The sequence below is a fragment of the Bufo gargarizans genome, chromosome 4, assembly GCF_014858855.1.
Source record: "Bufo gargarizans isolate SCDJY-AF-19 chromosome 4, ASM1485885v1, whole genome shotgun sequence".
NCBI classification, from domain to species: Eukaryota; Metazoa; Chordata; class Amphibia; order Anura; family Bufonidae; genus Bufo; species Bufo gargarizans.
In genome coordinates this window covers 145,132,999-145,157,307 of record NC_058083.1, presented here as the reverse complement: position 1 = coordinate 145,157,307, position 24,309 = coordinate 145,132,999, and the positions used below count along the sequence as shown (strand labels likewise).

General features: G+C 44.5%; 1 protein-coding gene across 1 annotated transcript in view; it reads right to left on the bottom strand.

The window, feature by feature from the left end:
* The window catches only part of LOC122934252 (arylacetamide deacetylase-like), an 81,545-nt gene that overhangs the window by 20,413 nt on the left and 36,823 nt on the right, over window positions 1-24,309 (bottom strand). The window contains exon 2 of the mRNA XM_044289582.1: window positions 6,718-6,940. Coding sequence (XP_044145517.1) covers window positions 6,718-6,940 — 223 coding nt within the window. The remainder of the gene's footprint in view (window positions 1-6,717; window positions 6,941-24,309) is intronic.

Below are 24,309 nucleotides of genomic sequence, written 5' to 3'. Positions count from 1 at the left end.
GAACCCGTACAACCCCTGTAAGTTTGATGCATCTTTAAGGCTAAATGGATTGTGTGCGGATTTTCTGTGCGGATTTGTGTAAAGAAAATCCACACCATAGATGATGTACATTGTATTCTATGAGAATTTGAAATTCTCATGCACACGATGCAGATTTTTCTGTGCGGATTTGGACATACAGTGCGGATTTTAACATCCACAGCATGTCAATTTCTTTTATTTTTCCTGTCTGGATTTTCTCCATTCACTTCAATTGGGACAGTAAAATCTGCATGCGGAAAATCCGCACCATATCCGCATATCCCTGCAAACACCTGCGGATTTCAGTGCGGATTGTCCACACATAAATCCTGAACGTGTGCATTTACTCTTACCCTAAGGCCTAGTTCACACTTCAGTGTTTGGTCAGTGATTTCCATCAGTGATTTGTGAGCCAAAACCAGAAGTGGAGCCACCATATACATTAGGTAGAAGGGAAAGATCTGCTCCTGTTGTATGTTTAGAGCTGCACCTGGTTTTGGCTCACAAATCACTGATGGAAATCACTGACCAAACACTGAAGTGTGAACGAGGCCTTACACTTGTCTTGAAATGTTACTCTATTTCTGTTTACAACATCCCCCTACTGGAGTGAGTTTGTAACTGTTTTGTGACTTTTTAAGAACATTGCAGTGATAATTCTGAAGTGAAATTAACATAGCTAACCACAAAATCCCCCACCTAATTTTCAAAACTGGAGTAAAAGTGAAAAAATGCAAATAGGCACAAATTATTGCACCAAAAGCCAAAAACTGGCATACTTCCTTTCTTGTGACTGTTTAACCACTTACCGCTACGCTAACGCCGAAAGGCATCATCTCTGCGGCGCTCCCAGGCTACGCTAACGCAGATTGGCGCCATCTCGCGTGAGCTGAGATTTCCTGTGAACGCGCGCACACAGGAGCTCGCGTTCACAGGAACGCGTAGTGCACAAGTTCATCTGCAGCCTGCCGGCCGCGATCGTTGGCTGGCAGGCTGTAGATTTTTGAATCGACTAATGAAATGGTTATGTCAGACGCTATTTTGAAAATAGCGTCTGATATAACTGCTGCCTGGTCCTCTGGTGGTCCCTTTCGCTTGGATCGACCACCAGAGGACACAGGCAGCTCTGTAAGTAGCATCAAATCACCACACTACACATTAGATATTACCCTGTCATTTATTAACCCCTTATTTAGCACCTGATCACCCATATTAGACTCCCTGATCACCCCCTTATCCACCCCCTTGTCATTGATCACCCCCCCTGTAAGGGTCCCTCATCCCTGCCAGGTAGTTAGCTACTTGCTAGGTAGTTAGCGCCCAGCCCACCGCAGTCACCGATTAGTCGCTGATTAGCGTCATCGCTGTCGCTAATCAGCACTAGTACTATTTAGTATCTGTAAGTGATCAATACTGATCGCAATCAGATCTATATAAGTACATTAGGGTCACCTTAGGCTCTTCAAAACACAGTGTTCGCCCGATCAGGCCTGATCTTGTGCGCACCGTTGCGTTCAGTCCGCCCCGCCGCAGTGACAGAATTTTTTTTTTCTGATCACTGCAAAAACACCGTAAAATCACTGCGCCGCTATAAAGATCACTTTTGAGCTTTTTGGATCTTTATTAGCGATCGCAGCTTTACTTCGCAAGCACTCCTTTTTACTAGGTAGGTTTGCTCTTTTTCCTGGGTAGTCTCAGAGGAATACCCCCTAAATTTAGTGAACCCAAAATGTCAAACAAGGGGTATTCCGCTGAAGAGGCCTACAGGATTCTGGCCGTGATGGAAGAAAGCGATGGGGACGCCTCATCCGCTGAATCCAGTGGTTCAGAATATGAACCTGTAGACAGCAGTGGCACTCTAACCGCTAGTGAGGATGACGAGGTAGAGGTCCCTGCTACGGCCAGACGTACCCGATCCCATGTAAGAGTTCTGCCTACCCTGCATGATGATCCTCATTTGCAGCAGAGTGGTGCTAGCGCTGATCTTGTTTATGGTGCGGCATACACCAGCAGCGCAGCACATCCTGGACCTTCTACCAGCACTGCCGTATTCCCTGGTGAAGTGGCGAGCACCAGAAGGGCAGTTCCAGCTGGTACAGTGGCACGTGCAATAACTCCCCTGTCGCAGCCACCGCGTTCACAGGCCCGTAGAACCCTTAGTCTCGAAGAGGTGCTGGCAAATTCTAATTGGCAATCCCCTGATTCCGCCGCACCCGTATTGCCCGCTTTCATCGCCCAGTCTGGAGTTCGCGTGGAGACGGCTCATTTAGGATCGGCCCTTCAGTTTTTTGAGCTGTTCTTCACCGCGGATCTCTATGACCTAGTTGTGGGCAGCTACTATGCCCAGCCTTTCCGGTGGAAACCAGTCACCGTTTCCGAGTTTAATTTTTTTTTGGGCCTTCTCCTCAGCATGGGTCTAACAAAAAAAAATGTATTGCGGTCATATTGGTCTAAAGACCCAATACATTACATGCCCATGTTCTCTGCTGCAATGTCCAGGGCACGTTTTGAGGCCATCATGTGCTTTATGAATTTTACGGACAATAGCACCTGTCATCCAAGAGGCCACCCTGCTTATGACCGGCTCCAAAAATTCGGCCCCTCATAGACCATTTGTCATCCAGATTTGCAGATGCGTATACCCCTAAACAAAGCATCTGCATAGACGAGTCCCTAGTACATTTTACCGGGCGCCTTGGCATAAAACAGTACATCCCCAGCAAGCGCGCCCGGTATGGGGTCAAACTGTATAAGCTCTGTGAAAGGGCCACAGGCTATACATATCGTTTTAGGGTCTATGAGGGAAAAGACTCAAAACTGGAGCCGGTCGGATCTCCTGACTACCTGGGGAGCAGTGGCAAGATTGTCTGGGACTTGGTGTCACCCTTACTCCACAAGGGGTACCACTTATACGTGGACAATTTTTACTCAAGCGTGGCCCTCTTTCGGCACTTACATCTAGTCGGAATTCAATGCTGTGGCACCGCCCGACGTAGTCGCCGGGGCTTCCCCCAACGGCTCGTTAGTACCCGACTTGCACGGGGGGAGAGGGCTGCCTTGTGTGACCAAGAACTGCTCGCAGTGAAGTGGAGGGACAAGAGGGACGTTTACCTTCTGTCCACCATTCACGCAGACACGACTGTCCAAATTGAACGGGCAACTGGAGTCATTGTGAAACCCCTCTCTGTCCACGACTATAACCTTCACATGGGAGGGGTGGACTTCAATGACCAGATGTTGGCTCCCTATTTAGTTTCCCGACGCACCAGACGCTGGTATAAGAAGGTGTCTGTTTATTTAATTCAATTAGCGATGTATAATAGTTTTGTTCTCTACAGTAAGGCTGGGAGAACAGGATCCTTCCTAAAATTCCAGGAAGAGATTATTTCGGAACTCCTGTATCCAGGAGGGTCCGTGCCCCAAGTCCCTGATGTAGTGAGCCGGCTACACGGCAGACACTTCCAGTCTGTCTATCCTGGTACCCCAACTCAACGTTCCCCAAGAAAAAGATGTTGTGTCTGTAGCAGGGGTGGAATAAGGCGTGACACCACCTTTTTTTGTCCTGACTGTCCTGACCAGTCTGCCCTATGCATAGGGGAGTGTTTCCGCAAGTTCCACACTCAGGTACACTATTAGTGTAGGGATTGCATCTCACAGGACAGGCACACAGGGGTCTTAGGGCCCTTTCACACAGAGCTGCCACAAACTTCTCCTTTCACCTGGGACAAAGTGCATAATGTACTTCGCCACATTTCTGGGCGATTTGCGCTTTGCACATTGTCCTATGGGGAAGGAGAGGTTTGTCCTATAAAGGTAAAAAAAAAAAAAAAAAAAAAAAAAATCACCGGTAAGCAAAAAAGTTATTGTTCTGTTTCAAAAGTTTAGAAAAGTTAATGTTCTCTAAAGTTAATGTTAATAAATTTATTGCGTTGCGGCCTGTTTTTTTTTTTTTTTTTTTTTTTTTTTACCTTCTAGGTGGACCACGCGATCAAGCAGCTGCAGCACTGATGTGCATTCTGACAGAAGCATTGCGCTGCTGTCAGATTACACACAAGTCGGTGTATGCGGCGCTGCAAGACAAGATTTCTCCTCTGCAGTAAAAGATACGTTTGCCGAGGCATATGAGCTGAGGAGGCGGCGGTGTTCATATGCTTTGGCAAACACTTTGTATATATAAAAAAAATAAAAAAATCCCGGCAATGATTTATTCATCCACATCGATTGATGTGAATGGAGAAATCTGGTTTGCCAGGGCATACGAGCTAAGTGGGTATGGATGTTGGGCGGAGCTCCTATGTCCTGGCAGACGCCTTTCCCCTCCTTTTTCTTTTTGGCAGAGATTTTTTCATCCACATTGATCGATGCAAATGAAGAAATCTGTGCCGTTCATTTTTTCTTTCAGCCCAGAGGCTGAACGGAAAAAATAAATCTCATTACCCGTATGCTCAATATAAGGAGAATAGCAGTAACTCCTAATGCTGGCCATACATGTAATGACTGCGGAGACCCTCAAATGCCAGGGCAGTACAAACACCCCACAAATGACCCCATTTTGGAAAGAAGACACCCCAAGGTATTCGCTCAGGGGCATATTGAGTCCAGGAAAGATTGAAATTTTTGTCCCAAGTTAGCGGAAAGGGAGACTTTGTGAGAAAAAAATAAAATAAAAATTTCCGCTAACTTGTGCCAAAAAAAAAAATTCTTTGAACTCGCCATGCCCCTCATTGAATACCTTGGGGTGTCTTCTTTCCAAAATGGGGTCACATGTGGGGTATATATACTGCCCTGGCATTTTAGGGGCCCTAAAGCGTGCAAAGAAGTCTGGGATCCAAATGTCTAAAAATGCCCTCCTAAAAGGAATGTAGGCCCCTTTGCGCATCTAGGCTGCAAAAAAGTGTCACACATGTGGTATCGCCGTACTCAGGAGAAGTTGGGGAATGTGTTTTGGGGTGTCATTTTACATATACCCATGCTGGGTGAGATAAAAATCTTGGTCAAATGCCAACTTTGTATAAAAAAATGGGAAAAGTTGTCTTTTGCCAAGATATTTCTCTCACCCAGCATGGGTATATGTAAAAAGACACCCCAACTTCTCCTGAGTACGGTGATACCACATGTGTGACACTTTTTTGCAGCCAAGGTGGGCAAATGGGCCCACATTCCAAAGAGCACCTTTTGGATTTCACAGGCCATTTTTTACAGATTTTGATTTGAAACTTCTTTGCACGCATTTGGGCCCCTAAAAGGCCATGGCAGTATAACTACCCCACAAGTGACCCCATTTTGGAAAGAAGACACCCCAAGGTATTCCGTGAGGGGCATGGCGAGTTCCTAGAGTTTTTTATTTTTTGTCACAAGTTAGCGGAAAATGATGTTTTTTTTTTGTTTGTTTTTTTCTTACAAAGTCTCATATTCCACTAACTTGTGACAAAAAATAAAAACTTCCATGAACTCACTATGCCCATTATGAAATACCTTGGGGTGTCTTCTTTCCAAAATGGGGTCACTTGTGGGGTAGTTATACTGCCCTGGCATTTTAGGGGCCCAAATGCGTGGTAAGTAGTTTGAAATCAAAATGTGTAAAAAATGGCCTGTGAAATCCGAAAGGTGCTCTTTGGAATGTGGGCCCCTTTGCCCACCTAGGCTGCAAAAAAGTGTCACACATGTGGTATCGCCGTACTCAGGAGAAGTTGGGGAATGTGTTTTGGGGTGTCATTTTACTTCTCACGCATTCGGACCCCTAAAATGCCAGGGCAGTATAACTACCCCACAAGTGACCCCATTTTGGAAAGAAGACACCCCCAGGTATTTCGTGATGGGCATAGTGAGTTCATGGAAGTTTTTATTTTTTGTCACAAGTTAGTGGAATATGAGACTTTGTAAGAAAAAACAAACAAAAAAAAAAACATCATTTTGCGCTAACTTGTGACAAAAAATAAAAAAATTCTAGGAACTCGCTATGCCCATCAGCAAATACCTTAGGGTGTTTACTTTCCGAAATGGGGTTATTTGTGGGGTTTTTCTACTGTCTGGCCATTGTAGAACCTCAGGAAACATGACAGGTGCTCAGAAAGTCAGAGCTGCTTCAAAAAGCGGAAATTCACATTTTTGTACCATAGTTTGTAAACGCTATAACTTTTACCCAAACCATTTTTTTTTTTTTACCCAAACATTTTTTTTTAATCAAAGACATGTAGAACAATAAATTTAGAGAAAAATTTATATATGGATGTCGTTTTTTTGCAAAATTTTACAACTGAAAGTGAAAAATGTCATTTTTTTGCAAAAAAATGTGTAAATTTCGATCAATAACAAAAAAAGTTAAAATGTCAGCAGCAATGAAATACCACCAAATGAAAGCTCTATTAGTGAGAAGAAAAGGAGGTAAAATTCATTTGGGTGGTAAGTTGCATGACCGAGCAATAAACCGCTAAAGTTGTGGAGTGCCGATTTGTAAAAAAAGGGCCTGGTCTTTAGGGGGGTATAAACCTGTGGTCCTTAAGTGGTTAAAGCCAGAATTCTGGAGTGTAGGACATGATAAATTGTCTCCTACTGTATGTTTTTGAGTAGGTAGCAAAATATAGAACAACTATGCATAATTGCTATCACCATAATTCATTGAGGGAAGTGGTGCGTTACAAAAAGTAGACGAGTACCCCTGGTCTATGCAGTATTCTTCTAGATTTCATTACTTACCTGCACTTCCTAAGCACCATCCGCCACCATGAATGTAGACAATTGCTCTTCTCAATGCTTTTGACTGTTCTTTAGGTATATATAACCGGACTGGAACGTTGTTAAATGATGTGTCTGTGACAATAACATGGCTATCAGATGTGGGCTCTGTGTGTTCGGCATGCGTTAAAAGCATCATCACTTCCATGTAATGCTTAACCCCAAAAATCTCTGCCACGGTAGCCTGTGATTAAGATACACAAAGCACATGTAAGCAAGTGCTAATGTAAAGACAAAGCATAAAAAATAGCACAAAATAGTCATAAGAACTGTTGCAAGTGGCATGTGCCGCAGTCAAAGGCTGAAATGTTTTTGAGACTCCTTTGTTCAATGCCCTATTATCTCTGGTAAGATATGCCAACTGGATCCAGTCAAGGACAAGGGCCCTTTATCACATAAGAACTTATCACCATTTAAAAAATCTGAATCTATAACAGGGCCGATGTTCTCCTAACTGGAACTAAACTTTAAGAACTTTGACATGTGTTGCATCAATGTGACTATTTTATGCTACAAACATCATGTACATGTGCCAAAGGTTAGATTTAAATTACAGATTGTGTCTGTTTTAGAGTCATATTAGAAAAATGTATCACGAGTTATGAGACATTGTAAGGAGAATGAACAATATTGAAAACTTCAGCTGAATCAATGGCAGCCTACTCTTAAAATTATAGCAACAATAATGAGATGACTATTAGTTACGTAAATATATACAGGTAACTCCTAAACACTTAGATTTGGCAACATGCATAAAAACTAATAGGCAATCACATTGCTGCTTTAAAATTAATTTTACAAAGGGGCTTAAAAGATTGGTCTGCTGAGAGATAATTACTGTACCTTCAAAATGCTTGCCCTAAGTCCTGCAAATGCTACCCCTCCTGTTTTTGCAGAGAGAAGCCATGATGGACCAGCCTATTCCACAGCAGTGGTCATTTATACAATACTCAATATATTAAAGTCCACTGTAATGGGAGTTACTTCTACAGAGTGACTCTTCTTCCTGAATCACAGTAGGGTGCCACAGGCAGGGAAATCCGCCCTCTACAACATTCGTATGCCCTATATGAGCATATAGACATGGGTTGTCTTCTGGAGACAACTTCTTTAAAACCAATGCTTTTGAAACTGATTGGTTGCTATGGACTACTCAACTATTTTCCATGGCATTATAAATCTCAATTTTTTTCTACAAAAAATAAAATCTAAACAGCAAATTTAAAATACAGTATATAGACCTTCATGAATATAACAATGAATTAAATAAAACCAACAAAACAATGTTAGGGGTTAGTCATTCTTATTCTAAATCCCATTATTTTAAACACTTAGGTCACTGTGCATTATAATCTAGGTGACAATCCATAAAGCTTGGTATGCAAAATGGGACAGTACTCCAGTCCCCTTTTATTGTAAATGAGCAGGTATGGAAAGAGTAGGAATAATAGAACTTCTTGATAAAGGTACAGAGGCTAAGTAGATTCTGCTAATGCCAATGCTCACACAGGTCAAAGACAAAGATTGTTAAAATAACAGAAAAAGGTGACATCCTCAGTAGCAAGTAATGTATTCCTCTGTATGGGGTTCTACATTGTTGAACACACCAGGCAACACATTAAGTTCAAAAAGCCATATCTACAAGGACACAAAACATCCAGACATATGGTATTAAAAGGCATTCAGGTCTAGTGCAGTGAAGGTTATCGTCTATATCCCTGATAATCTAGGGCACTGAAGTGGGCAAAAGAATGCATTCCTGGTGGTGTATACAACAGTAAATGAGTAGGGTGATGTAGGGTAGTAAAAGAGTCAAAGTCTGTATCCCTTGGGGCCTATGGCAGTGAAGAAGTTACTCTATATGCCTGGTGATCTATGCTGCCAGTGTAAGCATCGCCTGGTGATCTAAAATAGAAAAATAATTTATGTCAATAGTCCTGGTGGTCTAGGACATTGAAGGGGTTAATGCCAGAATTTCTGGTATTTTTAGGCATTAAGATAATAATATCAGCATACCTTATGGTCTAGGACAGTAAAGGGGTTAATCTAAGGATCCCTGTTGGTCTAAGGCAGTGTAGCCAATGACAGCTTACTTGAGGGCTTAGGACAGTGAATGGGTTGATGCAAAGATCCATGGTGGTCTAGGGCAGTCAAATGGTAAATATTAAAATCCATGGTGGATAGTAGTGGAAAGGGTAAAGCTGTATTACTGGGTTCCAGTGGTTACTGACCCATCTATGATTCAGCATTGCTCTGGCTGTAACTTCATGTTTTCTCTCTGGACCAATCATAGAAATAAGTGTAGGTGTAGGGAAGGGATAGAGAGGACAGTGTAGTTGTGGCCACCCCATTCACCCTAGGATCGGGTACAGTGATACAGGTGCACTGTGCCCAATCGTTAATGGAAGAGTCATTGTTTAGGGCAGTGATAGGCAAACTGCGGCTCTCCAGATGTTGCAGAACTACAATTCCCAGCATGCAAAGACTGCCTACAGCTTTCAGCCTACAGCAGGGCATGGTGGGAGTTGTAGTTTTGCAACAGCTGGAGAGCCGCAGTTTGCCTATCACTGGTTTAGGGAATGGTCACAACTGCAACCTTTATATCTACTGTACACCAGTGTACATATTCCATCTGCTCTGGATAGTTCTAGGATCAAAGAGGATCCTATTGGTTGGACTCCACAAATTCATGGCCTGTTATAAAAGAAATAACTAGGATTGTACAGTATACCAGAACATGGATGTATGCATATTGAATCATTGTATTTTAAATTCCATATTGTAAAATATTGTTGTTATAACGAATTGAATACAACTGCCACATTACAACACGACCATTATCAGCAAGCATTCACCCACTTTCACATAATTATGTTTTTGTATTAATATTAATATATAAAATCAAATTTACATAAAAACTGAAAATTATTTGCAGCCATCATATAAAAACAGACTAAAGGAACAAACAGCATCTATGAGATTCTTACTCATGCTATAGTGCTCTATAGCAGAGCACATACTTTAGTAATTGTGAATAGGCAAGTGAAACACATTAGTGAATCACATGAGCAATTATAATCGAATCACACACAAGGTGATATCATTTTACTTGTACAACACAATTACTTGTCAAAAAGAAAAAAGATAAAATGCAAAAAATATATGTATATTAAACTACCCCTAGCTAGCACAAGCAATCTGTGCTTGGGACGGCACCTTAGCTGACAGATTCATTACCTGAATCTCAGCTACTTCTTTGTGCCACGATAGAGGTGTGCACCGTGAGTGTTTGCATCCCATTCACTGTTTTTTGTCCTTTGTTGCAGGGATTTTTATTTATCCACATTTTCTCTCCATGCTTCATGGTTGATTATCTCATAATCTCTTTCCACTAGCCCCTAAGTGGAGTCAGAAGACTGCTTCTATTGAACTGATCTTGACCTGGAAAAGTTAACCCTTTTTCTACGAGACACCTCTAAAAAATAAAATAAAAAATAGAACAAAGTTGCTGGTAATATTTTAGTCCAGAAATAAACCAAATCAGTTCTATAGTCCTGCAAGTCCCTCATGAATTTATTTTGTTTTCTCTCTATTATGGTGTCTTCCAATTTAGCAATATAATTTTAGAGTTTTTAATCCAATAAAAAAATGCTGAGGATAGTTCATCTATATAAAAAAAAAAGAAGAAGACATCCCTTTTAAGGCTTTACAGGCCTTTATAGTGGTGTAGAACACTGTGCCTTGCAGTAACACGCATAGGGAGTCTGCTATGGTAGTGAAATAATACTGTGAGTCCGTATGACACTCAGGTGACAGGCGTCGCTCTTAGAATCACTGCACAATTCACTTATTTGGGCAAAACTGACCAAATAACTCAAGTACAGTATGAACACAGACTTGCAGGTCGATGTTAGCGCCAATAAGAAGAGCACTCCTTTTACACAGTCGACATGTGATTCCACATAGAGCTCTACAGAACCTGTTCTATTAAACGCTTCTACAAGTAGAGCCCCCCGACAGAGTGGAGAGGGTGTCAGCAGCAAGTTTGTGTTAACGTCACTGATTATTTTGCCCTTCCTCGGTCAGAACAATAACCCCCAAAAAATGGATCCCGTCTGTTGAGCATACACCTTCAGCATTTGGTCAGTAATCCATCAGTATTGCTAATGCAAAAAAAAAACAGGAGTGGATCCAATACAGATATGACACAAGAATTGAATATTTGCATGTCTTCTGTGTTTTGTATCCACTCCTGCTTTTGGCTACCAAATCACAAGCCAATTCTGATGGGACCATACAGGCCTTACAGCTGCTACACAGACATGATCCATTGTGCATCTCACAGATCAGAAGGAAATAAATAAATGATGATGTCAGCCAAGCAAAAAAGACTAAATAATGGCCCAGTCATGAAGTGGGGAGGGTGGGAACAGCATGAGTCCACAGAGTGGCCCTATGACATAGTGGTGAAGTGGAAGCAGCATGAGGAGACCACAGAGTGGCACAATGACAGTGTGGAGGTGGCAGCAGCATCAGGAGGCCACAGAGAGGCACAATGACAGTGTGGAGATGACAGCAGCATCAGGAGACCACAGAGTGGCAAGGTGACATAATGAGGAGGTGGAATCAGCATCAGGAGACCATAGAGTGACCCGGTGACAGAGTGGGTAGGTGGGTGGCAATATGAGTACTGAAGATGGTGGGTGAAAAATGGAGCACTTGGCATCAGATATGGGACATCACGCGGGTGGCAGCATCAGAATAGTAGATGAGGCAAGTAGCCAGAAGGAAACGGTCACTTTTGTCAAAGTGTTGGTGCGGCACCATGGATGATCTAGTCTGATGCATCAGGCATTGGTAGGTGGAAATCCTGGCTGATCCACGCCCGATTTATCTCCACATTTTGGGTGGACAGGAGAGTTCTTCTTGGGGTAACTATGGCCCCCACCACACTAAACACTCACTCTGATGCCACACTACTGTCCAGGCCGGACAGCTTTTCCAGGGCAAACTCTGCTAGTTGAGGCCACAAATCTAGTTTGGCTGGCCAGTAGTCCAGCGGATCTTCAATGTGGGGTGGCAGGGTATTGTCCAAGTGTGCCACCACCTGCTGGTTCAGGTCCTGCTCCAGGTCTAGCTGCTGCTGGTGAGTAGTTTTTTCACTAGGTGAATGAAGAAAGATGCTCATCAGCGACTCTAGACTCAAGTTGCTGCTGATGGGGGAACTGTTCCTACCCCCACACCCTGACACAGCAGCCATGGCAAAGGAATGTGAGCACAGAGGGCCCCCCCGGTCAGACCTGCGAGAGGATGGACGATGGTGCAGATAGGCAGCAGCCAACTCACTATATAGGAGGTCTCTATAGTAGTTTAGATTGTCCTCCCTCTCAGCGGGAGTGAAAAAAAAAAAAAACATTCTGGACCGGTAGCGAGGGTCCTCTACTGAATAGTGACAATTCGGGTGTCACTGCGCAAGCAAGTGAGCATGCATCGGGCCATTTCTGCAAGCTACTTGGAGGGACTCCCTGCCTCCATCTCCACTGCATCCTACGACGGCGTGTCTGGGTCTTTTGCCTTGTCTTCCTCATTGTCCTGTAGCTCCTCTGGCTGCTCCTGCTCCTCCTCTCCTGTCAACTGTATAAAAACTACCCATTTTGCTACATATTGCTTGTGCTGCAATGTCCTCCTCCAGTTCAGCTACCACAGGGCTCATGTGGCCATGAGATCTATGCCCCACGTCTCCAGTCCCCTGACCAGCCAGATTTACCAGCATCTGTTCCAGGACATAAAGCAGTGGAATGACGTTGTTTATCTCGTAGTCCTGGCGACCGACAATATAATGTGGCTTCCTCAAAGGGCCTGAGCAAATGGCAGGTGTCACGCATGAGCTGCCACTGGCTGTCATCGAAGTTACACAGAGGAGTACTCCTGTCAGCTGTGATCATCAATAAATCATTTATGGCCTTTCTCTGTTCATAGAGTTGGCCCAAAAGATGGAGGGTGGAATTCCAATGGGTGTAAACGTGCTTTGCGGTGTACGAGTGGCTGAAGTGCATGCAAAGTTTCCTGGGCATGTTTAGGATGTCTTGCAGATGGGTGGTAGACTTCAGGAACTGCTTAACAACCAGATTGAACACATGTGCCATGCAGGGCGCATAGCTCAGCCTTCCTTGACGCCGCACTGACACCATGTTCTTCCCATTGTCGGTCACCATGGTTCTGATTTTGAGTTGTCACGAAGAAAGCCAGGATTCAATTTCTTGATGAAGGACACGGAGCAATTCCTCCTCTGTGTGAATCAGCTCGTACAGGCAAACGAGGTGCAGAATAGCATGACACTGCCGTGCCCTGAACATGTGGTATGCTGGAGGGGCACTGTGAATTGTCCCTGAGGTGGAGGCTGAGGACACAGTGGAGGATGAGGAGACAAAGGTAGACATTGTGGCAGGACCAACAGCATGACGTGGAGGCAGAAGGGTCGTGACGTGGCCAAGTTGCTGGGGTGGCTGTGCAGGAACCACATTCGCCCAGTAGGCCGTAAAGGACATGTATTGTCCCTGACAGTTGTTACAACTCCACATGTCGGCACTGCTGTGCACTTTGGCAGACACCGACAGGCCTTAAGGACTGGCCCACCTTCTGTTCTACATATTTGTGCAGGGCTGGTACTCCTTTTTGGCAAATAAATGATGGCTTGGGACTCTCCACCTCGGCTCGGCAAAATCCATCAGTTGTCTGAAAGGTGCAGAGTCCACTACTTGTAAAGGGAGGGACTGCAGCACCAGCAACTTGGAAAGGAGCACATTCAGCTTTTGCGCCGTTGGATGAGTGCACGCATACTGTGGTCTCTTCGCAATCGCTTCGGTGATCGATTGCTGATGGAATGACCTACGAGGAGTAAGAGGAGGAGGATCAGGACCAGCAGATGATGGGAAGAACAGACAGCTCTCTTTGGATGAGGTGGTGGAGTCTCGACTTCCTAAAACCGGATGCGTGCCACTGGGTGATGCAGTGGTTGCTGCAGCAGGCTGGACCACCACATCGGAGCCACGGTTCTCCCAGGCCACTTTATGGCGACGCTGCATATGTGTCACGGTGCGGTGTGGGTAGTAAACCCCACACCGAACACAAGAGGGTAGGGAAAAGGTACTAGATCTGGAAACTAGGGAAAGGGGAAAGTTCAAGACCTAGTAAATCCCTAAACCGATCCCTGGCTACTATTATTATGAACAGACCTCAATGATAGGAATGTGCATACGCAGGAACCTAGAGCCCTATCTGACCCTAAAAAACACTGGAAATAGTGTCAGGACAAAAAATGTCCTGTTCCTCCCTCATGCCTAATACCAAAAGATAGGGGAGTACAACAAACAAGAAATAAGGAAAAGACACTTCACTCCGAAGTGCGAGGACGAGAAGGCACTTCTACAACCAGAAAGGAGCTATAAACCACATAGCATGATAGGTTTATGCTCTGGTAGGCGTCTTAGAGCCCTACATGCCCGCACCACTAGGCTGAAGAACAGCTTTTACCCGAAAGCAATCAGTCTCCTAAATGCTCAGAGATTATTGCCCCTTCCTAGGATAAAAACTACCACAGACTGAAAGTGACTGCTGCATTCATGAACCCATGATGACCTCTTGTCTGCAGTGGTGTCTGAATCAGTGTGTATATATACTCATAAGCACTTCCTACTTTGCTCTTGCTATATATATGCTGTGAACTGTGAATAGTAATGCCTTCTAGTGCAATGTTTTTTATTTCTAGTGTAATGCTTTAGTTTAAATGTCAGTTCTTGTTCCCCTGTCCATGGCATCTAGGATTGCTCCAAACAACATTTCATTGTATTGTACATTGTATTACATTGTATTGTACAGTGACAATAAAGGCATCTTATCTTATCTTATCTTAGGTGAGACCACAATAAATAGAGGAGTTGGAATAACCACTTAAGTTTCACCTGAGACAAAAAGTGTGGTCATACCCAGCAACAACACAAACAAGTAAAAACAAAGAGGCTGTCAGCTCACATCACGTGTAGCCAGTCTCTTAGATCTTCTGACCCCTGTCACGGGAGAGAACGTGACAATATGTTGACACAGGGCCTTGGTGCCAACATTGGCGCCCTGGCCACGCTTCACGCTTCCTCCGGCTGCTTAGCAAAAAACTGCCACACTGCTGAGTAGGTGATTTTACCCCCAACACTACGCACTACCGCCGCTGCTTCTGTTAACCTGTGCACCACTACTTTCCGGGCAGTTAGGCTCCTGTGAAGCTGGTGGTCTACCCTGGGCATGTTTGGCTACCGACCTTCCACTGCTGCCACCCTGACTCCCGGCCACGTTAGCGACTTGCTGGCTCTGCCGCTGCCTCACGGGCAAGCTGCCACCCTCTTCTCCCGATGATGATGAAGCCCCTAATTCACCCAGGTCCCAAATGCGATCAGCTACATCATCATCATTGAGTACTGTCTGCACGTCACTGATGTCCTCCTCAACGGGCTCTGGGTCAGGAGCCTCAGCTCTCGCAACACCAGCTCCCACGCCACTCTCCTCATCACTACTTGCCCGCTTAGTGGAGGAAGCGGCAGATGTCTCATCCACATCTTGTCTGGACAATAGCTGCTGACTGTCTTCTAGTATCTCGTCCTTGCTGTATAGTGGAACTGAGCCCACAGCATATAATACTTCTCTGGTGGTTGAGGGAACAGAAAAGGACAGAGGTAGGTTGAGGACAGGTGAGGGCACAGGGCCTGCTCCCGGGCCATGCCAACTAAGGGTTGTGTCTGACGAACCCACAGACTCATGGCTGTTTGTGTCTGATGTCACTTGGGACAAAGTGGATGACCAAGTAACCATTCAAGAACCGCAGGGTTGCTGGTCAAGACACGACCACTAGATGACACCGGGAGCTTAGGCCTCTCGCTACGACTCCTGCTGCCACCCCCTCTTACTCTGCTGAGACCTGTGCCTGCCCCAGAAACATATAGGCCTTTGCCACTCCCCTGTGCAGGGCCTGACACTTCTCTGTCTGACATATTGTTAGATCAAATAAATAAATAGAAAATTCAAACACCCCGAAAAAGTCTGTAAATTTTCTCACTTCACCACACAACGGCAAATGCTTTTTTTGTGCCACTAATACACACAAAAAGGGCTTTAGAACATTTAACTGCACCGCTGAATGGCAAATATATTTTTCTTTTGCACTAATACACGACCAAAAGGGATGTACTTTTCGCTAATAAGCCCTTTTACATATAACTGCCCCGCAATAAGGGCAAATAACATGTGGAAATATTTCCTTGTAATAACCCGTTAATACCTGTATCAAACAGAACTTGCACCCCAATAACAAGAAGGGTTTGCTGGAATTACAGAGTTCTATAATGGCAATTTGGACCTGTAGTAAGTGCAGCAAGGTGTAGTAGGATTGTTCCCATTATCCAGGATGTAACCTCCCCTACTGAACCCTGTTCTACATAAATGCTGTGGAAGGATTCCTCCCTATCCTTTCCCTATTCCCCTATACCCCTATACCTTGAAATATCTTTCCCGGAACTTCTAAATATTTTTTTTTTTTTGCACAATGAAGTTTTTCCTAGCACTGTCCCTACCGCCTGCTGATATCTCTCCCTGCACTAAGTACACTGGAAATGGCAGAATCCAAGATGCCTGAGGCTGATTATAGGGCTGTGACATCACAGGGCTGGCTGCTGATTGGCTTAGCATGCATGGCATTATGGTGATCCCGGGTTCCCAGAGTTCCTTGCTCCATGTCCTCACACGTGCAGCAGCCATTTTAGGAAAAAATGTGATTCGTTACCACAAAGCGTGAGGAAATATTGATTTAGTGCGAATCAAATTTTTCCTGAAATTCGGATTGAATTCCACTTAGTCAACTTCGATTCGCTCATCACTTATTATGATAAAACCATCCAGATTTAAATACACCTTTATATTCACTAAGCTAATATAAATGTTTAATAAGGGTGGCTCTTATACAATGACAAGGTGTTGGTATGGAGATTTTACCTATGCCAAGTCACCATTATAAGATCTTTCAAAAGCCTTTTAGCACACATTGCCTCTCCAACAAATAAATGAATGTTGCAACATAATGTAAAAGAATGTACCAGGTTCATCCAGGAGCAGAATGTTGGCATTATATCTTGTGAAGTTAGCCAACCCAGTATAATACTAACCAAAGTTCATGCACAAACCTGATAAGGTTTAAAATGTCCAGAGTATAGTTCAAATAAATTATATTAGCAGCTGGCAGTTAAAAGAGTTTTTCAGAGCAGCAATAATAAGTGGCAACAGGGTCAGAGCGGCTTCAAAGGCGGCAGCCAGTGAATGGCTGAGTGTGCTTTTTTTATTCATTTTCTGTGTGCAAGGGCATAATTACAAAAGGCTGCGCCCCATAGCAAGTTTTTGAACTTTCCCCCACCTATTTAGTAAATCTGCCCCAAAAGTGCCCCTACATAGTAGTTTTGCCGCATAATGCCCCACGTAGTAAAATGGAGTCAGTGCCCTCACACAGTAGTTATGCCCCAATAGTGCCCCTCCACAGTAGTATTCCCCTTATTTAAGTGAATGCTCCCTGCGGTGTGAATAAAATAAAAAATAAACAGTAAGAACTACCTAGCTCTGTCCCCCTAATGAATGAAGCACATCTTTGCTATCCCTAGTACGCCTGATGCAATGATGTCATCGCACCTGCTGGGATGAGTAGATGAAAACATGCTGGGGGATGATCATTGGCCTGCGTACTCTTCTACTCGGTCTAACAGACACAATGATGTCACTGCATCATGACTGCTGGAGAGAGTATGATCGGGGAATGAGGCCTGGGCTGTAATGGATGACAGACACCAATCATAGCCTGGGCACACATGCCGTAATTATAACTGTGTGTACTGGCAATAGGGTGGCCACATTCATAACCCCAAAAAGGAGGAAATAAGATCCCCAAACGGAAGACATCATACCAGAGAGCAGTTGATAGTGTCCTCCCCTTCAGGCTTCTGTTAATGTTGCTGCTTTTACCCATTTCGGTCAGCAGGTGGCAGCAGAGTCCTCTGCCTGCATGAGGGTGCCATGTCCCAGAGTCAGCTGGTCGAGGACTCTCAGAGAGTTGTGAGCCATACCTTAGTGGGTCAGGCTTTGGTGCCTTCCCCACGGGTGCGGAATAATATTTCTGCTTCTACATTTGCAGTTACTCCATTACGACAACACAAAAGATCTCATTCCAGGCACAGGAGATGCAGAGGTCAGGTTTCGAGATCCAGGCGATACAGAAAGGATCAGCGGCGTTCGCCTTCGCAGAGCCATTCCTCTTCTTCATCATCGTACTCATCCCCCTCTACACCACCACACTCGCATAGCAGCAGTCACTCTTCTGCCCGCGCTCGATCAGCGGCTCAAGCGGAATCAGTCACAGGATCAGAAGGCGCGCCTTCGATATCGCCAGCTGCTATGCTCCTGCCTTCTGTTCCCGTGCAGATTGCGTTGGGCGGTGAGTACTCCTGTTTAGTCTGCGTTTAGCAGTTAGTCTGTCGGTTGGTTATCAAAAGCAACAGATGTTTGATATTGGCCCAACGACCACAGCACCCCTTTCAGGGAAGTTCTGCTGCACCCGGGCAGCAGACCGATACAGCATCCTCCAAGCCCTTTGGAACTTGCTAGTTGTATAATGAGGGGCACTGCCGCTTTTATGCCACCTGCAAATTCCAACACGAGTGCTCCATATGCAGAGGGAGTCACTCGGCACTCCGCTGTTTCCGGCGGTCACTAGTGATGAGCGGGAGGCGCCATATTCGATTTCGCGATATTTCGCGAATATGCGATTGAATATTCGTCGAAATCGAATATTCGTCATTTTTCTATTTATCGCGAATGATATAGGATTCAATTATTCGCGTATTGAGATTTTTCTTTTGACAGTATAAGGCAGGCATGTCCAAACTGCAGCCCTCCAGCTGTTGCAAAACTACAACTCCCAGCATTCCCTAATAGCTGTAAGCTATCCAAGCATGCTGGGAGTTGTAGTTTTGGAACAGCTGGAGGGCCGCAGTTTGGACATGCCTGGTATAAGGCAACGTTACTATGACTATGGCTAGGCTAATAATATTACGAATATTCTAAAAGACGAAGCTAGAGAAATATTAAGAATATTCGTAAAATACACATATAGATTGTAATTTAGCTAATATAGTGCTATAATCTTAATTTTTTTTTGTCTAATTTTTTTTGCCTCTTCTGAACTTCAGTTTTGGAAAATATGTACACTATTAAAAAAATTACTATAGCAGTATATTAGCTAAATTGCAGTCTATATGTGTATTTTACGAATTTTCGTAATATTGCTCTAACTTCGTCTTTTAGAATATTACGAATATTCTAAAAGACGAAGTTAGAGCAATATTACAAATAAATTTGTTATTTAGAATATTTTTTGTTTTAATGTGTTCTGTTATTCCACTTTGGCATACTGCTTCCAGACAAGCATCCCCGTAACCATGGGAACGCCTGTGCCTTAGAATATACCATCGGATCTGAGTTTAAACGATCTCAGGGAAAACTCAGATCCAATGGTATTTTCTAACCCACAGGCGTTCCCATGGTGACGGGGACGCTTGTCGGGGAGGAGCATGTGAACAACTGTACAGATAGGAAAAAAATAATGCCAAAATTCTAAATAACGAATATATTCACTATATTGCTATATATTAGTTTATTAGAATATTGGTCATTTTATTTTCCATATGAAAACATGATTCCCCCCTGCTTAAGTTGCTTGTGGGCCAATGGCTTATTGACCCACAATCAAGAAGCAGAGAGAAATCATATTTTCAGATGAAAAAAAAACAAACGAATATTCGATTTCGCGAATATATAGAACTATATTCGAAATATTTGCGAAATCTCGAAGTTGCGATATTCGAGAAAAAAAATTAGTTATTTGAATATTCGCGCTCAACACTAGCGTTCACGTCAGCCAGGAGGTGGGGATGTTTAGGTTAATACACCATCTTTCTTTCCCTCCTGGGACTTTGGTAAATGACGGTATCGCCAAAGAGGATGCGACAGTTTCACATAGGGCAGTTTCGTTAGTTCGTTCGGCAGGCCGGGGGGCATTACTGGGGAAGTCGGACATTGAGTCTGCGTTTCGTTTGTTGCCAGTCCATCCTGACTGTGTTTATTTGCTGGGTTGTTTTTTTGGAAGGGGAATATTTTGTGGACTAATGTTTGCCCATGGGATGTTCAATTTTGTGTTATTTTTTTTTAAAGTATTTAGTTCCTTTTTGGAATGGAGAGTAAGATATGAAACAGGTTGTGTATCTACTACAGACTTTCAGAGTATTGATGTCCAATCTGGGGGTCCCCCTTGCTATGAATAAAACGGAAGGTCCATGTACTGTACATGTTTATCATTTCTGGGAGTGGAGATTGACACGGTTAGTATGGTATATAGGCTACCCCAGGACAAATTGTCTTGTTTAGTGACGATGGTCAGTCAGTTTGTGTTGGCCACGAAGGCAACTTTACGCCAAACCCAGGTTTTGTTGGGTTTGCTAAATTTTGCTTGTAAGGTTTTGCCAATGGGTAGGGCCTTTTGTCGGTGTTTATCATTAGCCATGCGCGGTGTGCAACACGCTTAACATTTTATACGTCTTGCAAGAACCTTGAAGAAGGTTGGTGTGGCAATCCTTTTTACATTCGTTTAACGGACGGGTGATTTGTCAAGCATTGGAAGGGTCTATGTTGATTTGTATGCAGCTGGGGGTGATGGTTTTGGGGCAATTCTCGGATCAAATTGGTGCCGGGATCGTTGGCCAGTTAGTTGGAGTGCCTTGGGTTTGACACGCAATTTCACCCTGCTAGAACTGTTCCATATAGTGGTGTCAGTGGACCTATGGGGAAGGGAGATGGCCAATAAGAAGATCTGTTTTTTGACAGATAATATGGCAGTGGTGCAGGTGGTCAACAAACAATTGTCTTCATCTTTGCCTGTCTTAGCGCTTCTCAGACCTTTGATTCTTTGTTGCCTTTGTTTGAATATTTGGTTTAGGGCGAAACATGTCATGGGTAGACAAAATGTTTTAGCTGATGCTTTATCCCATTCACAGATGACTCAATTTTGGGAACTTCACCCACTGGTGGATGAGGAGGGGGCTTCCTGCCCAGAATTCTTATGGAACCTGATAGAGAGGAACTTGTAAAGCTGTTTCGGGCTTCGGTTATCACGACCGGCGTGCCGATCACATACGTGATGCAAAGGGAGGGAAAAGCAAGGCCCTGTCCAAGGGAGAGGGAAAGATGGTGACCCCCTAACTCACCTTGAGGCTGGCACCTGACTGCTCCGACGTCCCTAGACGAGTTTCTCGCCCGTACGCCGATCACGTTCCTAAACCCTGGCTTTCCCTAAGATGAGCCCTACGTAGTGAATAGGGCGGTGGGAACACTAGTCCGCACCACTAACACTAAAGGGAAACACGAGGGAGAAGACAGACAATACTGACAAAACATATAGTCCCAGGTGGGCGACAACAAACAACTAACAGGGATCCAGAGGGTAATGCTCTGGTACGACAAACAGGAATAACAGCAACTCAGCTCCAGTGGGTCACTATAGAAGTCCAGGCAGGAAGCTCTATATCTGGCAACCAGAGAAGTGGGAGAGGGGAATATAAGGAGGTTGGGAGTGCTGGACAAGAAACAGCTGAGGAGAAGAAGCTACGGATCCCTGAGTGAGACAAAAAGGATTGCAAGGCAAACCCAGAAAGCTACCATTAAGTAACAGCATTATCTTTAGACATAGAGCACGCAGCAATCCGCCGCGACTTCCTGACCCCGGGTAGAACGGAGTCAGACATGGCTCTTGACACCCTCGTGACATCAGTTTCGGAAGGCACTTGGCAGAGTCATCAAAAATTCTGGTTGCAAAGGTTGTCAGGTATTGGGGGGATTGTTCCTATGCAGCCTGACTAGTTGCTGTCGGCTACTCTTCAATTTCTCGTGCGATTACGCAATATTTCATCCTCAGGGAATGTGGTTTGTAAGGGATTATCAGTGAAGTCTTTCTTTTTACAGCTACATGACTGCCAGGATGTTACAAAGCACTTTCTGCTGCGGCAGATTGCTAAGGGGTGGAAAAAAGGCTCCTCTGGGGTAGATATGCTTAGACCAGTTTCCTTTTCCTTTTTGGCTGAACAGAGGGCCACAATTCGTCCTGTTGGTTTATCTCTAGGGATTCTGGATAGGAATTAGAGGTTTGCGGTGGGCTGGTGTGTTAGTTGAGGTGGTAGAAATTAGCCGTCAAGGTGTAGATAACTTAGTGTTGATCATCCAAGCAGGTGGAAATTACTTAGGTAAGGTTAAGACAGGGGATCTGATTTAGTTGATTAAACAGGATTTGGTAGTTTTACTTGATTTTTTTGTAAAGTGATTATAGTCTGGTCTGAGATTATTCCGCGGCGCCGCTGGCAAGGGGCTCGGAACGCGGAGGCTATTGAGAGGTGTAGTCGGGTGTTGAATGTCAAAGTTTCTAAGTTTGTTAGAAGTCAAGGAGGTGTTGTTCTGTGGCATAGGGAGATTGAAGGGGACCACCAGGCTCTTCTTTTGCCGGATGGTGTGCATTTAAATTAGATTGGCCTAGATATATTTTTGGCTGGATTTCAGGATGGGACGAAAAGAGCGTTGGCTTTGTTGGGTGGGGTTGGCCGGAATTCAGAGTAGGTCTACTCTGCCTTCCTCAGTGGTGGTAGTCTGTGCCCAAAGAAAGAAAGGGAGGTCCTCACACTTGCTGTCTAACAGCTTGCATTCAGATGATATAGAGAACATTGATGGTATTCGGTATTTGGCTTAAAGGGCATAGACTTAAAGATTGTTTAATTTAATAAAGCTGTGGCCAATCCCACTTAACCCAAAACATTGGTGTATAGTCGTTAGTTGTATGGAAGGTGGAGAGTTGAGTTAAAAGCGGGAAAAAAGGGTGTTTGTTTCAGAGGGCTTGTTATGTGTGATGATCCCTGCAGTCCTTCCCCACCACTTCTCTTCTACAATGCTGAGCTCCACAACCTGCACTCATGACAAATGGTGAGGTAATCACAGGTCCTTCAGCTCTTGCAGTGTAGCAAATACAGGGCAGGTCTTTGTGTGTAGTCACTGCTGTTGTGTTTGGAGCTCTTTTGAAGTTTAGCAGATCACTCTATACAGAGAATATACATATACAGTCTGGAATAACACTTTAAGGGGTTATGGCCACTTTCACACATTACTGTTTTGGGAGCCAAAACCAGGTGTGGGTCCAAAACATGGAAGACGTGTACCAATTTTTTTCATCATACATTTGTCCTGACTTTGGTATAAAATCCAAACACAATCTCACCTGTTTTAACTCCTGGAAGCATTAAATGGCTTGGATGCTGGAATCATGAGTGTGAAAGAATAGTCACAGAAAAAATCCAGCAAGTTAATAAAAACCTGTGTCCAAAGACAAATGGTGTCTATGTGTTTCAGATCAACAAATCAAGATCCTTACTCAAGACATAGTCCTGTCCTGCATAACGGAAACCAGGACGGATTAGTTATGCTGCCCATAGACTTCTATTATGACGGATTGCAAAACGGAATGCCTCTAAAGGTGTCCTTTTTGCATTATGTCTTAATGGGGTTGTCCGGGTTCAGATCTGAACCCAGACATACCTCCATTTTCACCGCGGCAGCCCCCCTGACAGGAGCATCGGAGCAGTTCAATTGCGCAGGGCAAAGGCATTTTTTGGAGATCCGATGACGTACCGGGGTTCTCCATGGGGCTGCCAGGAAGCCCGGTGACATCATAGGCACTGATGGGCGGGAGTTAGCGCTGCCCTAGCCAGTAGAATGGCTAGGGCAGCGCTAAAGCCTGCCCATCAGAGTCAGTGATGTCACTGAACACACTACCGGCAGAAATTTTCGCCCAGCAGTGTGTTGTAAATAAAAGATCGCTTGCCCTGTCCTGGGTGGTTTTTATACACAGGTGACAGGATAGGAGGAGCAGGAGCAGCCAGAGGGGCTACAGGGCGATGAGGAAGATGAAGCAGAGGACCCAGACACAACGAGGCAGTATGCAGTGGAGATGGAGTCCCTCCGAGTCACTTGAACAAATGGCCTGATGCATGCTCACATGCTTGCATAGTGACAGCAGAATTGTCACCATTCGGCAGAGGGAGGACTTCTGGCTCTCCACCTTGTTGGACCCTCTCTACCAGTCCAAAATGGGGCTCTTTTTTACACCCACTGAGAGGGAGGACAAACTAAACTACTATAGAGACATCCTATGTAGTGAGTTTGCCACTGCCTATCTGTGCCATCGTCCATCCTCTCGCAGGTCTGACCAGTCTGCACTCACGTTCCTCTGCCATGGCGGGGGGGGGGGGGGGTAGGAGCAGTTCTAGCTCCATCAGCCGCAACTTGAATCAGCTTTCTTTACCCGCCTAGTGAAGAAACTACTCACCAGCAGCATCAACTAGACCTGGAGCAGGCCCTGAACCAGCAGGTGGTGGCACA